We start from the raw sequence: 14,023 nt of genomic DNA on the forward strand, positions 1-14,023 counted from the left end.
GAGAAGTCGAAAATATATTTTCCACTTTCTTATATAGAAGCCATTTAGGAAGATACTAATCTACAAATTTATAAAATATATTTCAAGAATCATCACTAAATGATTTAACAAAACTGACTTCAAAGTACTTTGGAGATGTCAAAATACTTTTGCCACCTAGTTGCTATAGAAGCAACTTGGCTGCCAAGGCAACTTCCAAAAACATATCTTAATTTTTTTTAAAGTCTGATACTTTATATCAGTAGTTACAAATGAATCAGTTTTCACCTGGCTGCTATAAATGCCACACGATTCTACAGGAAACTGACAAAATCAACCTAAAACACACTTTTAACAGAATATGTTCTAGGAAACATTTCTACAGGGTTTGAACAAAATTAACCAGGTATCTTTGGAGAAATTGTCAAAAATACATACTCCACTACCTCACCTCAATATTCCTTTCCTTTTTAGAGATGTGAAAAATACACTATTTGAATTCAGTTGCTACTGACACAAACATGTCGGTGAAGAAGTCAGCAAATTATCATACCTATGATAAAACATTTCCAAAGAAACGTTCCTATGAATCTTTATTTAAATTGAGCAGTCTTTAAGATTCTGTAGAATATGGAAACTGTGACAAAGGACAGGTAACACACAAGGCAATCAAATCACATAAAAATACTCTGGAACCCATTTATAATCAAAAAATTTATTCAAAATATAATTGTATTCATATATAAACTTGAAACTATACTTTGTATATTCTGATAATCTGATATATGAGTCCATTATAGAGGAGAGCCACCATATGTACAAAGCAATACTCATCACAACCATGCTATATAATCAGTACATCCAAATCAGCAACATCCCCCCGCATTATTATAACTCTCTCTCTGAATAATTACCCAGACTCCTCTTATCGAAATCACTCAAACTGCTTTGAAGGAAATTTCTACATCAATTACACCTGACATAAAGATCATGTTGATTAGCTGAGGTGAAAATTGTTACATACTTGTCCTTGTAGAATATACATCTTAACAGAGGAATCATGTATCTCTGATAAACCCACTCACGTTGCATCTAAGGAATTATCTGCCTCCATACAAGGTAAGTAAAAATTGCAGTTGTACATTGGTTGACTTTTATTGAATGTATTTTCACTTGACTGACCTCAAAATAGTTTGGGGTTCAGTTGGAGGAGTTTATTACGATACCTTTGTACTAGTGAATCTTAACACCATAGATCAGTCATAATTGGTCGTGAGTAAAACATTTTCATCTTTATGTCAAATGTAGGGATTTTCAGAGGACCACTTCGTGCAAACAGTACATTCATTTAAATTATATTTTTCATTAACGTTCTCTTACAAAGTGGCCGTACTACACTTCTGTGCCCCAATATAAGATTAACTAAATACGGTTATGCAGAACACATAGTTACATCATCAAAATTTTAAGAAGAATGTGAATATATTCTAATTACAATATATACATGTACTTCCTTCTGAGGAAGCAAGCAAATAAAGTAATATGGAGTAATAACAACATACTAGAAAAAGAAACTTTTCCTCAATTAACTTCTACTCAAAAATGCATATATAAAACAGGATGAAAGCAACCATTAAAAATAAAGGCATGGACAAAGGGTGAAAATATTACAGCAAGAAGATTACACAGTATTTTGAAGGTAAAAAGAGTTAGAGTGTGTAAAATAGTAAATAATTGGAGACATCTTAATGGTGTCCTAATGGTGTCCTGTTCAACACTCAGAGTCACCAACATGCATGTATATGTCATAGTACTAAAACCAGTTCCAAGAGGGACTAAAGTTCAATTCGCCGAAATGAATTTGCAGAAATTCACAATAATATCATTTTTTTCTTTTAACTGCTATAATAGTCTTTCATGCTAATAGATGTTTGAATTAGCTGCATGTTTGGGTGTAATGGACGTCAGATGATCATCATTTTCATTACGGGCCATCAAATGGTACCAATCTGATGTCTAATATAGCCAATATTTTGGAGATCAGTTTAAAATGAATATAATGTCATTTATAGCGTACATATACCATTGTTGGATGAAAACTAGATCAGATTAACTAGACTGAACTTAGCACCAAAATCAACTTTAATATGCATAGTAACGTTTGCATCTAGAAATGATAAATAAAATGTCCTGTAAAGAATGCTTACCAAGCAAATACATGCAAATAATTATTCATGGTATGTAGCCAATACATTTATATGCATGAAATAGAAATATGCAGTCCAATATACACAAATGCCTCTTTTCACAAACATATAACTTTGTAGATTCTTGATTGTTTCTAAAGTCCAATAGGATCCAATGAATTAGCAGCAGAATGAATAGTGTAGGTGGCCACATACACCTGTTGTTTCAGCAAATCCCAGCTGCTGGCATTATTGTTCAGAATTTCGAACATGGTGTCTACAATTCCTGGAAAACTGTTGTCTTTGTAGCTGTCAAACTTGCTAGGGGCAAACATCACATGCCTTGAGGGAGAGAAAACTGTGTGACTAATATCTAGATTTTGTAAAGTCTTGTAAGAAAACATCTTTTATGTTACCCCCTTTAAAATTATCTAGGATATGATTGTTCATTAATCATTAAAAATCCAAACATTTGGTCACGCTTTAACATTTTAGGCTAATAAGGGTTAAATAATATTATATAATATAAGTAGATAAATTAATATTTTCATTGAACTTGATATATTTTTTCACTTGCTCTGGTTTATTTATGTTTTTTTTCTTCCGTTATCAAGCTGTCAGTAACTTTATTAAGAAAAAGGCATTTTATGATTCATCACACTCTAATTTCATTACCCTATGTTCAATTAATTATCAGTAATATGCATGTCAGTTTATTTATGATAAGGTCTACAGTTATTGACTGTCATGTGCTTGGGTAGAGGTATCTTTAAGCATTATCTGTTATTCAAACTTGACCGACTCCATTTCCATAAAAATAAATTAGACAGATTAATAGTGCCCTAATTTCCAGGTATTTTTTCTCTCAAAACAAATATTAAACACTGAGCAGACATCTGGTACTGCCTTAAGCACGAACGAACGGTAGGCAGGTAGGTAGGTAGGTAGATCCCTTGCTAAAAGGCACCTCAAATTAACTCTTGGATCTCACAAAATTATTTCATAAGAATCCTAATATGTATATCGTACCCCAATATAAAGCGACAGCACCTATTACACAGTACAGTTCTATGGGTCTTTTAAACTGCTTTATTGCCAGTAATAACTGCTTAATACATTTCTAACAGGCATACCATGGACATAGATTAGCCATTCCAAAAAAGGACCAGAGTCAGTACCATTTATTGAATTTATAATAAAATCAAACATTGTAGATATTCAGCTTACGGTGATTTATGTGGCAGATTTGCATTAAAGCTGTTGTAATTTTGATCACCACTAATTGCCTGCAAATGCAGTAAGTGTGCAGTTTGGACTCACACTTCTTTGATATCGATATAAAATAATATAAAATATCAGCAGACCCTACATTAAAGTTAACCAGAATTTAGATTTTCATAACTATGTCTGATTGGTAATATTTTCATTTCGACCCAAGTATCATAAATAAGTATTTTACTGAAAGGCCTGTGTCGGTATGGCCATTGATTCTGCACAAGCAGAAACAACTCAATTTTCAAGATAACTGCTACATCTATGAAATATGAGGTTTGTTTAGTTTCATTTAGGACCTACTCTATAAATAATGAGTCTTACTACCTGTCTGAGAAGCAGCAGCATCCTTCAGTACCAAATATACATCATAAGAAGTCTTACTAGATGTCTGAGAAGCAACATCATCCTTCAGTACCAAATATACATCATAATAAGTCTTATTAGATGTCCAAGAAGCAACATCATCCTTCAGTACTAAATATACATCATAAAAAGTCTTACTAGATGTCTGAGAAGCAACATCATCCTTCAGTACTAAATATACATCATAATTATAGGTTACTGCATTTGTATGGGAAAATATGAACGAGTTTTGGGATGGAATACTGCACGACCTTGTGAGTGCAGTATATCCTTCCGACAAAACGAGTTCATATTTTCCCATACAAATGCAGTAACCTTTTTATTATATGCTCATTTTTTTATTCTACCTAAGGTTTAAGTATATAAACAAAATACACTACAAGAAACAACGTAAATGAATGAATGCCGTATTCCAAAATAAATGCACAAGCACAGATTTGTCATTACACAATGACATCATTATTAATGCGCACATAACTCCACCCAGATAAATTTGAACTTAGTCGTGCGCTCGACATAACTTTCGAAAGAAAATGGTGTGTCTAGTTAAAATTGAATTTTGCAGTCATATTGTGAATGAATGCGCATTGCAACAACTTTTCCATTTGATCTGGAATGAATATACTTTGGGATTTTGTTTCGTTTCGATGAAAGTTTGTGATTTTGGACTGGATTCATCTGTGCAAATTATTCATAAAATACATCGGATTGAAGTGGTGCGGGAGAAGCATGTTTACATCTATAAATGTGTTTCTGTTTCTGTCAATGAATGATTGAAATCATAATGTGGGAAAAATATGAAATCTTTCAATTGCAATTATCAAAAAGACGCTACGGAATTTAATGCGCATTCATTTTGAGTGCAGTAAGGAGGATGCAATTGCACTTATCATCAAAATTACAGCAGAATTTTGAAATGTGTAATCCAAATTGAAAACCTATGACATGGGTCATGTAATTTGGATTTGCAGAATTAAGAAAATACATTTTGAGGAAATTCATGAATCGATGTAAAACTGTAAGTATATTTTATTTTGCCATTCTTATCACCAGCTAAAGATGAGAGTATATGACTTGTCACTTGTATGTTATTTGTAAGGATCTTATATTGCGTCTGTTATATACTGTAGCTAGCCTAAATCCGTAACATTGTGAAAACGCGGAATGTGCCAAAACAGTTGGGGTTTTTTGCAGTCCACAAAACATGTTTTAGTTCATTCACAAACAAATTTAAACAATTCATTCACAAACAAATTTAAACAACCACAACATAAAGAGCCTCTTACGTGAGTGACATGATCTGTGTACAAATCAAAAGTGCTGGGGTCTGCATCCACTGTTTGTTTACAATAGAAAGTTGTTCCTTTATGCACGTGAATGCTATATGTGTATTGTCATGTGAGTTCAGTATTGGGTAATATTGAACAATTCTGACAATGTAAAGTTAACGGGGAAAAAAATGAGCATATAACAAGAAGTCTTACTAGATGTCCAAGAAGCAACAACATATTTCAGTACCAAAATATACATCATAAGAAGTCTTATTAGATGTCCGAGAAGCAACATCGTCCTTCAGTACCAAATATACATCATAAGAGGTCTTATTAGATATCTGAGAAGCAACATCGTCCTTAAAAATACCAAATATACATCATAAGAAGTCTTACTGGATGTCTGAGAAGCAACATCGTCCTTAAAAATACTAAATATACATCATAAGAAGTCTTACTGGATGTCTGAGAAGCAACATTATCCTTCAGTACAAAATATACATCATAAGAAGTCTTATTAGATGTCTGAGAAGCAACATCATCCTTCAGTACCAAATATACATCATAAGAAGTCTTACTGGATGTCTGAGAAGCAACATCGTCCTTAAAAATACCAAATATACATCATAAGAAGTCTTACTGGATGTCTGAGAAGCAACATCGTCCTTCAGTACCAAATATACATCATAAGAAGTCTTACTGGATGTCTGAGAAGCAACATTGTCCTTCAGTACCAAATATACATCATAAGAAGTCTTACTGGATGTCTGAGAAGCAACATCGTCCTTCAGTACCAAATATACATCATAAGAAGTCTTACTGGATGTCTGAGAAGCAACATTGTCCTTCAGTACCAAATATACATCATAAGAAGTCTTACTGGATGTCTGAGAAGCAACATCGTCCTTAAAAATACCAAATATACATCATAAGAAGTCTTACTGGATGTCTGAGAAGCAACATCGTCCTTCAGTACCAAATATACATCATAAGAAGTCTTACTGGATGTCTGAGAAGCAACATCATCCTTCAGTACCAAATATACATCATAAGAAGTCTTACTGGATGTCTGAGAAGCAACATCATCCTTCAGTACCAAATATACATCATAAGAAGTCTTACTGGATGTCTGAGAAGCAACATTGTCCTTCAGTACCAAATATACATCATAAGAAGTCTTACTGGATGTCTGAGAAGCAACATTGTCCTTCAGTACCAAATATACATCATAAGAAGTCTTACTGGATATCTGAGAAGCAACATCGTCCTTCAGTACCAAATATACATCATAAGAAGTCTTACTGGATGTCTGAGAAGCAACATTGTCCTTCAGTACCAAATATACATCATAAGAAGTCTTACTGGATGTCTGAGAAGCAACATTGTCCTTCAGTACCAAATATACATCATAAGAAGTCTTACTGGATATCAGAGAAGCAACATCGTCCTTCAGTACCAAATATACATCATAAGAAGTCTTGCTAGATGTCTGAGAAGCAACATTGTCCTTCAGTACCAAATATACATCATAAGAAGTCTTACTGGATGTCTGAGAAGCAACATCATCCTTCAGTACCAAATATACATCATAAGAAGTCTTACTGGATGTCTGAGAAGCAACATCGTCCTTCAGTACCAAATATACATCATAAGAAGTCTTACTGGATGTCTGAGAAGCAACATCGTCCTTAAATACCAAATATACATCATAAGAAGTCTTACTGGATGTCTGAGAAGCAACATCATCCTTCAGTACCAAATATACATCATAAGAAGTCTTATTAGATGTCTGAGAAGCAACATCATCCTTCAGTACCAAATATACATCATAAGAAGTCTTACTGGATGTCTGAGAAGCAACATCGTCCTTAAATACCAAATATACATCATAAGAAGTCTTACTGGATGTCTGAGAAGCAACATCATCCTTCAGTACCAAATATACATCATAAGAAGTCTTATTAGATGTCTGAGAAGCAACATCATCCTTCAGTACCAAATATACATCATAAGAAGTCTTACTGGATGTCTGAGAAGCAACATCGTCCTTAAAAATACCAAATATACATCATAAGAAGTCTTACTGGATGTCTGAGAAGCAACATCATCCTTCAGTAACAAATATACATCATAAGAAGTCTTACTGGATGTCTGAGAAGCAACATCATCCTTCAGTACCAAATATACATCATAAGAAGTCTTACTGGATGTCTGAGAAGCAACATTGTCCTTCAGTACCAAATATACATCATAAGAAGTCTTACTAGATGTCTGAGAAGCAACATCATCCTTCAGTACCAAATATACATCATAAGAAGTCTTACTAGATGTCTGAGAAGCAACATCGTCCTTCAGTACCAAATATACATCATAAGAAGTCTTACTGGATGTCTGAGAAGCAACATCATCCTTCAGTACCAAATATACATCATAAGAAGTCTTACTAGATGTCTGAGAAGCAACATCGTCCTTCAGTACCAAATATACATCATAAGAAGTCTTCAGTGAAATCCTCATTTCATTATAATCATCCATTCAGGAAGAGAACAATACCAAATATGTTAAAGATGGCCACTGTGGATTATGTTGTTGTTGTTGTTGTGAGGTTTAACGCCATATTTCAGCACACAATAGGCTATGCATGGCAGCCAGTATTAATGGTGGAGGAAGAACCCGGCAAAACCCCGGGAAGAACCACAGACCCACGAGAAGCTACTGGCAAGCTTTCTCACATACTCACGTTAGCCAAATTCTAGACTCAAACCCACACAGACAGAGGTGAGATGGCAGTGATCAGTAACGGAGAGCGCTTTAGATCACTCGACCACTCGGGACCCCCCTGTGGATTATGTATTGGATGTTAAATCGGCACTAGTTTGATTTAGGACCAACTAGACACCATGGGAAGTCTTTTAGCTACAACCATGTCAATAGGACTATCGGTTCAGGAAGTGTAGCTAAAACCAAACTTTAAAAATGGCTGAAATATAGTCCATATTACAAGTCCAAACAGCATCATTTTCATCTAAGAAGAGCAAAACCTTCTAATGAATGTAAGTGTAAAATTTCATGCCATCCTCTAAGTAGTTTAGGAAGAGTCGATAACATGAGGCCATCTTCCAAAATTGAGTAAATCAAATTTGAAATACGACTTCCATCTGATAATCAGAAAATGTTGACAAACAGAGACAACACATAGGGCTGTAGTATTAACTCACTTGGTCTTTCTGCAAAGTGAGTTCAAGGCAGCGAGAGAGACAAGGTCAAGTTCAATTGGAAAATACATCTATGTGCTAACAGGAAGAATTTTTGGTAAGCTATGGTTTTATGTAAGCAAATAATCAAATGCATCTGAGACCTCCGTTGCTTTACACCTTGACAGTGGTTACCAGGAAACTGACGCTTAGCTCAAATCTAGAAAACTTTGATATGGATGGAGATGCTACGATTTTTTTCTGACTGCTAAGATTGATGTTGGTTCCTCTTTAGCTTATAAACTTTCAATTACCAAGTATTATATCAGATCTGAAACTGCTGAACATGAGTTTGAACTTATGAACTACTAGGCTCCAGGAATATACATGTAGATCGGTGCCATAAATAAAGAAAATTAAAACTTAAACTGCAATTGATATGAGTATGACTTACTTGTATATTGGTCTTCCTGGCAGCCCCTCTGGGTCTATAAAGACCCTCTCTAATTGCATCATCTTGTCATTCACCATCCTTACAGCAAGGGGACTGGAATGGAAAACCTGGTCATTGAATTTGTGTCGTTCTTGGTCAAAAATCTCCATGTTAACAATATCTTGACAATTCTACTGCATCACATTAATACTGGTAATGTGGCATGTTTGTATTATTATAGTGTGTAGTTTTGTATTATCTTGAAATATTCAATTGTTCTTATGGAATAAATCTTTGTGACAGATTCGTATGACCACTACTAGGTAAATATAATGTGAAATAAATGATTTAGGATTGGATTAGACTAGCGATTAAATATTGCAATAGGCAACAATGTTATGATGTGAAGTGGAAGGCATGGTATAATTCCAATATATTCTCCTTGCAATACATATTTGCTTTTAAAACATAATAAAGGAAGACAAAATGAAACAAAAGAAAACAAAAGGCATGAGCAAGTACCATTATTTGATTGGCAAAGAAACACATAGATTCATTGCAAAAGTCCAGTCCAAACATACAAAAACAATTATTTCAAGCTAAGACAATACTCAAGCAAATGAATTTGAGGAGATGAACCAATAATATTCCAACAAGCTAGACAACGAATATACATTATGTACGGAAATTTATTTTGCAACCCAAGATCTGGACATTATATCCATAGTCTGATATAGCTGTTAGAGTAAAGGATGGTGATGAGGCAAGGACATGAGGCATGACAGAAGAAACAATCCTGGCATAAAGCCAGCGATTATTATTAGCAGTCAAATGTACACCATCACAATCCATGTAAACACTTCTAAATCCTTGAAAAGGACAGAAAGCAACGTGGGTACTTGCACTGAATACATGACCCAACTCCTGATTCACCAGACGGGCTCTCCTATTACACTGAGAATGAGTCAATCCTTGCACTTTGAAGCGGGGTAACATAGACCCAATAGAAATAAAAGACACACCATGACAAAGTAAGAGATCACACAAATGAATCACTTGATTCAGAATTAAATTTGGTTCTATGACTCCAATGTCATTCTCCCCAATCTTTAAAAAACACGACATCAGGTACTGGATCCAAAGAAGGAGGACGAAGGAGGAAACTCTCCACCTGGGCCCAGCACGACCCTCCATGGAAACAGTCCAATCCACAGGTTGATGACATATCTGAGACAACCAAGGTAATCTCTGCAAACAACTCACGAAACTATGTCCAATGATAAGGAGGAACATGACTAAGCTCTCTGCAAAACAATTAGAGAATGACATAATAGTACCAGTAATTGTAAATTTTAAGAGAGAATTTAAATTCTCTTCCGGTTGGCAAGGTAAATACAAATATTCTTTGATAATAAAAAATAGCTGCAGGACTTCTCAAATAGAGAATACATAAGTGGTACTCAAATGAGACTCTAGGTCAGAGCCTTGCAGTCTATAATATTTCAATTAAAAATGAAACAAAGCCAGCACAAAAAACTTTTCTCCCATAATAGAGAACTTAGGTGTTGCACAAATGAAAAATAACTAAATGAAGGGGATGTTTTCCATCACGTCCGTGTGATGGAATATTTCAATCCTTTTTACACCCAAAGCTTGGAAATTACATGTGCTAAGGTGCATTCAAGTAAAACTCAAACAAAAACCTCTAGGATGTTTTCCATCACATCTGTGTGATGGAAGATTTCAATCCCTTGTGCTCAGGCACAATCAATTAAAACTTAAATACAATGGAGTTGGTGTAAAAGATCTAAACATACAACACTAAGACGTAAATAGGATAAAAATAAATTAGCCCTTAATATGCTACAGCATATAGTTACAACGAGAAACACAATAAATACATGCATGTCACGCACTCACCAACCTAAACAAACATGCAGACACTTTATTCATTTTAACACTTATTCTTTTGTCTTAAGAGGTACATTCAAAATTGAATACAATAGGAGATACAACTAAGAAAATTTGATCTAGATAGTGCTGTCCTAACAACAACACAATACATAGACAATACCACAAACACCAATAACACCACAAAAGGACACTTGACTCTGGCAAGCCAAAGTCACTAATGAAAGGAGAAAACATGGGGAATACAGGAGTGGAAACCAACTCCGAGTCCTAATGGATTCAAGGGGGGGAGGAGGAGTACAATCCAAAGTTCCAAGCAAGGATGATAGAAATCAGGCCCACTGTCAGCTCAGACAAAGGGAAGAAAGTATATCGACTAAGCTTAACATTGGGGTAACAAAAGTCATAGACTTGATGAACAAAACAAAGAGTAACCCTGACTAAATTTATATATTACATTATTGTTTTCCAAACAAAAACATTGCAACACTGATGGGATGGACAGGGGAAACCCACACCAAAACACATTATTAGAAAAACAGGGTGTCACTTCTAAGTTCTAACCTGCAAGACATGCTGGGATGGAGCTAAGGAGTGTCAGCAATGAGGTGAGGCCATAAATAACGATACAAATGCAATATATAGCTTTTTCTTATGTATCCCAATTTTTGAAGTTCTTGGAGTTTTAGTGTAATCTTGATTCTGTTTGCAATGTTGTTAATTTTTAAATAGGTGTACATGGAATATGAAGAAGGCTGACAGCTTAATCAACTCACCTCAAGTATAAAAAAACCTATCTTGATGATCACCTAACCCACTTAACGTGATTACCGCCCAGCCCACAAACCTCAAATATTGCCCAACACAGTGACCCTAAGAATCCTCCAACCCAATGACCCTAAGTTTCGTCCAACCAGATGACCCCATGTATCAAGCATCTACTAGATAACATTATATCCTTTACGGTATTTTTATCCTGCTGCAACCTCATGTTAGTTTTGAAAGTGTATGTGATATCAACTACCATATATACTTGCGTATAAGCCAAATAATTTAGGAAAAAATAAAGGCCTGGAACTGGGGGGGGGGGTCAGCTTATCCGCAGGCCAACGTCTAAACTTGACAATTTTAAGGTTTTGTGTTGACTAATGTAATGGCTGTAAATCTTGGGACATGAAGCAATAATTTTGTCCTTGTCCTAAGACATGGGGAATGTAAAAAAGATTAACTTTTGGTGACCTGACAATTCTTAAACTGTTACACAGTACAGTGTGACCCCGCTATAACATGGTAGTTGGGAGCCATAAAACCCGACCGCATTATATACTGAACCGTGTTATATGCAACCAAGTCAGTTAGCTGAAGAAAATGTACCCCCCCCCATGTGGGCGGTAAAATACATGCTTCGTTGGCACAGCTACCATCTTGAATTGATGCATATTAAATGAGAAATACACCAGTAGTGAAAACCGAGAAGACATAATAATATAATAGTTTACTTTATTTAGAGAACCATGAATTGGTACATATACGTGAATCCTGTTTATATATAAATGTCTAATGTATAGCATGAATAGTATCAAGACCGTGTACTCACCTGCGAACCTCATCATACACATTGAATCCACAATACAAGTGATTCCATCAAAAATATGCACACACAGCTTTAAAATATTCATTAATTTTGTAACAAGTCATATTGGTCTGAATTCAGTGGAAAAACATAGCACAATCACGTAACGAATGACGAAGCTTTAAAGTACGTTCCAAGTCAGTAAAAGTTAGTTTGCATTTTAAGCCGCCGTTAAACTTTTTCCCTACAAAAAGGAAACTTTCACAGCACAATTAACGTGTTCCAGTCATGTTGGAAAATGCAAAAATCCATCAAATTCCATCACTTTTATTTAAGTTTGGTACTGACTTCCTTTTAAGAAAAGTTCTTTGCTGTAATTGAAAGACTGTAGTCAGCTTTCTTTAATGAAGGCTGCATGCGCTATTGAAGTCACCACTAAAGGACAGCTTTGGAGAACCAAACAAATGCCCATTTCTTATTGTGGCGGCAACATCAAATAATTGTTTTGCATGATTCAGACTGGTATTTTTCCATTTGCTGAGCACGTTTTCATAACAGTTGGTGCTTCAAAGGTAATCTGTTTCCTTTGAAATTTCAGCAAACTATTTTATCTGGGTACATTTTTAAAAAGGAATTGGCCGTCGTTTAGACTATTCTAGTTACTGTCCCTCCATGCCTACTGAATAAACCAATAAGATTTTAATTTTTTAATTTTTTTTAATTTACATTTGTGGTAGCAGTGTGATGCTGCCTTCCATGCATGCGTCTGAAAATTAACAAAGGGTCAACGGACGATAGAGACGCAGGTATTCTGATGACAGGGATTTTACAGAAAACGTGAGCATTCTGAAGAATTTAATTCTGAGTGAAATGAAGAGGAATTTTACTTACCATCCACATACAAATGTCAGTCTTTATAAATATATTAATTACTAGCGAGCGGCTGAAAATCCGATGAAAGATAGATTACGAAACAATGCCTCGTCCGGTTGATCTCTGTTACCAGAAATGTCAACAACAAAAAATCGGATATTTCACAACATACAGAACTCATGCTAGATGTCAAGATAAGCGGATTATGATATAACAATGCACTGTTTAGATGGTTTGTCAGAATGGACAAAGAAGTTGTTTATGTAACAATTGATAAATTTCAGTGCATTTTATATCCAGTTTGCAGCTTCCTTTCATGGGGCCTCTGAATTTCTGCACTCCAAACCAATGGTTGTATATAAAAGTTTAAACAGCCAACAATGTCGCCAACAAATAAAAATGCCACATGGTATGTTTTGCAGCCAATAAGGAAAAACAATGCAAGTTTGTGACATTGGTGAAGACCTATGCGATCCCAGAATAAACTTTTTATGTTTTTTCTTCTTCTTACTTTTAAGAAGAAAAAAAATACTTTTTCGTGTACTAGAAAAAGACAAATAAAATTTCAGGAGCCAAGCCACGATCATCTTGTATTATTCATTTGCGATCTCTTCCCTAAAATGATAAGCAACTTTGTACGTTTTTTTTTTGGTACTTTTTAAGATTTTTTTTTGTGCACAAGAAAAATACATGTATATGAAATTTCGAGAGCCATGCCACGGTGGTCGTGTCCGAATTCACATCATAACATTACAGTGCATTGTAACAGAGCGCGCCATTGCGGGGTCACACTGTACTATGATTGATTTTGTTATTATTTTGCATGTGCATATTTTCTGATTTCTCCAACACGAAGTTAATTAAAGGTAAATACAGACTTCATAATTTGCGGACTGGTTGAGTTTACCAGGGAGACCATGCTGAACCATAATGTACAGTACTTACACTGTGCAAAGTGTGCATAG

The 14,023-nt window shown here is 35.0% G+C and overlaps 1 protein-coding gene across 1 annotated transcript in view; it reads right to left on the reverse strand.

The window, feature by feature from the left end:
• Positions 1–678: 678 nt before the first annotated feature.
• LOC149786196 (glutamate carboxypeptidase 2-like) overlaps positions 679–14,023 on the reverse strand; it is a 158,837-nt gene continuing 145,492 nt past the window's right edge. The window contains exons 21-22 of the mRNA XM_089976552.1: positions 8,723–8,815; positions 679–2,507 (exon numbers count right to left, since the gene is read on the reverse strand). Of these exons, the coding sequence (XP_089832678.1) occupies positions 2,321–2,507; positions 8,723–8,815 (280 nt within the window). The 3' untranslated portion in view covers positions 679–2,320. The remainder of the gene's footprint in view (positions 2,508–8,722; positions 8,816–14,023) is intronic.

This window comes from Sinohyriopsis cumingii, chromosome 12, assembly GCF_028554795.1.
Source record: "Sinohyriopsis cumingii isolate HCF-2022 chromosome 12, ASM2855479v2, whole genome shotgun sequence".
Taxonomy (NCBI): domain Eukaryota; kingdom Metazoa; phylum Mollusca; class Bivalvia; order Unionida; family Unionidae; genus Sinohyriopsis; species Sinohyriopsis cumingii.